The sequence below is a fragment of the Malus sylvestris genome, chromosome 1, assembly GCF_916048215.2.
Source record: "Malus sylvestris chromosome 1, drMalSylv7.2, whole genome shotgun sequence".
Classification (NCBI taxonomy): domain Eukaryota; kingdom Viridiplantae; phylum Streptophyta; class Magnoliopsida; order Rosales; family Rosaceae; genus Malus; species Malus sylvestris.
Window position 1 is genome coordinate 16,332,822 of NC_062260.1, and position 2,756 is coordinate 16,335,577.

At 36.2% G+C, this 2,756-nt stretch overlaps 1 protein-coding gene across 1 annotated transcript; it reads right to left on the bottom strand.

The window, feature by feature from the left end:
• Positions 1-247: 247 nt before the first annotated feature.
• On the bottom strand, positions 248-2,322 carry LOC126614544 (transcription factor CPC-like). Its single transcript, XM_050282225.1, has 3 exons — positions 2,043-2,322; positions 1,670-1,757; positions 248-563 (listed from the first exon to the last, which is right to left on the bottom strand). Exons 1-3 carry the CDS (start codon positions 2,092-2,094, stop codon positions 425-427), a joined length of 279 nt encoding a protein of 92 aa, XP_050138182.1. The 5' UTR covers positions 2,095-2,322; the 3' UTR covers positions 248-424.
• Between the last annotated feature and the right edge of the window lie 434 nt (positions 2,323-2,756).

Genomic DNA, 2,756 nt, shown 5'->3' on the forward strand with positions numbered 1-2,756 from the left:
ATGTATGTATGTATGTATATATACGTATATATACTGAATGAAACCCTAAAATTCAGCGAGGGGAAGATAGAGACCAGTCATCTGTTCACATAGGAGAACAAGACAAAGCTGTATAGGCCAAACAGTAAATGCTAAGTACAGGGCTGTAAAAGCTCAAAGATCTTTCATTGATCATTCTCCAATGTTGTCTTTGTCTTTGCAGTACCGGGGGGAGAGAGAGAGAGAGAGAGAGAGAGAAAGAGAGAGAGAGGGTAAGTAGTTTCAATTCAATAATTTAGCTCGACAGGTGAGCTACAACTACCTCACCTTGTGACACACATAGATAGGAGTTAAAAAGGAAAAATAAAGAAAACAAATCCAGGGAAAATTAATTTTTCTTTAGCCTAACCTAATTACTGCCTAGCTACTGGCAAGGGGAAAATGATCAGGAATTGTATCGGTTATTGGTCGTCGTAAGCTCCGTTCTTCTTCTACTCGCAAATACTTCTCCATGTCTCATTAACCAGAACCTCTCTATTTCTTCTGCTTTCCGACCTGGAATCCTCCCAGCTATAAGAGCCCACCTGAGCGATATACAAGTCTAGTTAGAAACCATTCTACAAAATCACTTATATATATTTTGCACTAGCTAAGACCGAAATAAGAGAAAATCATTGTATGATTCTTGCACTTAGCACATTCTAATAATAAGAGAAGTATATATGGTTCATATGGTTCTTAATCTCTTAAAATATATTCATGTAAAATTGGTTGAAAGGTACTTCGGTCAATTTTGTTGAAAGAGGCTTAAAATTCGAATCTTCTCTCTCTAATAAAATATAAAATTACATAACAATATTTTTAAATTGCTGCTAAACCCAATTATTTTTCAGAGCTATTTCGGAAGCCAACTTAAGCCGGGTATTCACCTCTCCTCCTGACCCATGATTATTTTCCAATAAAATTCGAATCTTCTCTCTCCAATAAAATATAAAATTACATAACAATATTTTTAAATTGCTGCTAAACCCAATTGTTTTTCAGAGTTATTTCGGAAGCCAACTGAAGCCGGGTATTCACCTCTCCTGACCCATGATGATTTTCCACTCACTCTTAATTAAATTGGTGGTTGGATTGGCAATCAACCATGTTAATGCCCCTCTCTCTAACCGTGGAGGGAGATCACCCCCTAACCAAGATTTCTCCCTCCAGTTAGGGTTCTTTCGCAAAATCTGCGAAAGAGTAGGTTTCTAACTTCTAAAGCATTTTCCTTAGCATATGGATATAAGGGAGCAAATTTTTTAACTTTTTGTCAACCAGGAAGTAGGTTCGAACTGATGACCTCTAAATATTGAGAAGAAAAAAAAAAATCACTAAACGATTATTTAGATGACACTCGTAAACTATTATATGGTGAAAAAAATAATATTAAATATGATGGTGGTGCTTGAGGTGGAAGTACTTTGGTTTCAAAAAATCTTAAATGTGAAGGCTGCAGTTATCACAATCTCAATCACCTGGTCGACCCGATCATGATATTTCACTCATGATCTGGCCCGGTCGAATGCTCTGCTTCTCACCTTTAGAATAAAGGATCATATATCTTTTTTGCCTAAAAAGGAAAAGGAAAAAACCAGTCTTTTTGAAGGTGAAAGTCAGAAAGAGGAAAAAATGGCACATTTGCAATTACCTGTCTCCGACGAGCTTATACATTCTGCAAATGAGATCTTCTTCTTGTTCAGTCATGTTTATGAACTCCCACTCAATGCTGCTCACCTCTGCAAATTACATGCAACAAACAGAAATAGAGACTTTAATTATTGGAAACAACCAATGCTGCATCAATTAAAATAGTGTAGCATGGTAACAAATTAGTAGCAAGAAGCAAAGAAATTAACCTAAAGTTTGCTTCTTTTTTACATTGTTTTCAAATGGAAAATCAACCAAAGAAAGAGTGAAATTTGAGCAAAAAGAAGAAATGAAGAAAACCCATTAAAGATTGAACAAAAAGATGAGAACCCAGAAAATTATTTTTGGGAAAGAGAAAGGGTTGGATGGTTTGCCTTCAGAGCGAGAAGTGCTAGTCTTGGCTTGTTTTCTGCGGCGTCTGTCCATGGCTTCTTTCTTCTTCTTCTTTTTTTTTCAAAAGTTGGTAGTAGTGAATTGGAGAGAACCGTAGACTGAACAGAGGGAGAGGAACCCAAGTAAATTTTGATCAGGGATAAAACTAACAAGAAGAATCGGATTAATAGTTTCCGAAAGGGATTTCAGGAAATACAGATTGCTGGGTTTTTAAGGAGCTCTTTTTTTTTTTTTTTTTAATTTTTATTGAGAGAAGAGCGTGAATGCCTTGGAGAAGAAAGCAATGGAAATATGGAATGGCAGGTCCTACCGAACAAACAAAATAAAATTCTGTTGACTTGTAGTTGTCCCTGTAGACACTTGTATTTATCCCTGTAGACATTACAAGGTCAAAGACTCAAAGGGTTGTTGAATCCCCTCTTGTACAAGGTGAATTGTTACACTCCCAAGCTAACTAGCGCTGCATAATTCCCTAGGTTGAAACATGGGTGGCCAGACATTTGGTACATAATCACCGTTACTAATTAACTAACAAGATGTTAATCCTACAGGTATTAGTTAGTACTATGGATAACATTAATTAACACATAATTCGATGTGTTCTTGACAAGACAACTAGTTCTTGATATTGACTGACACGCTAAATACCTACAAGCACAAAAAGACTACTTGCAAGAAAAGCCTATCTCAAAGAG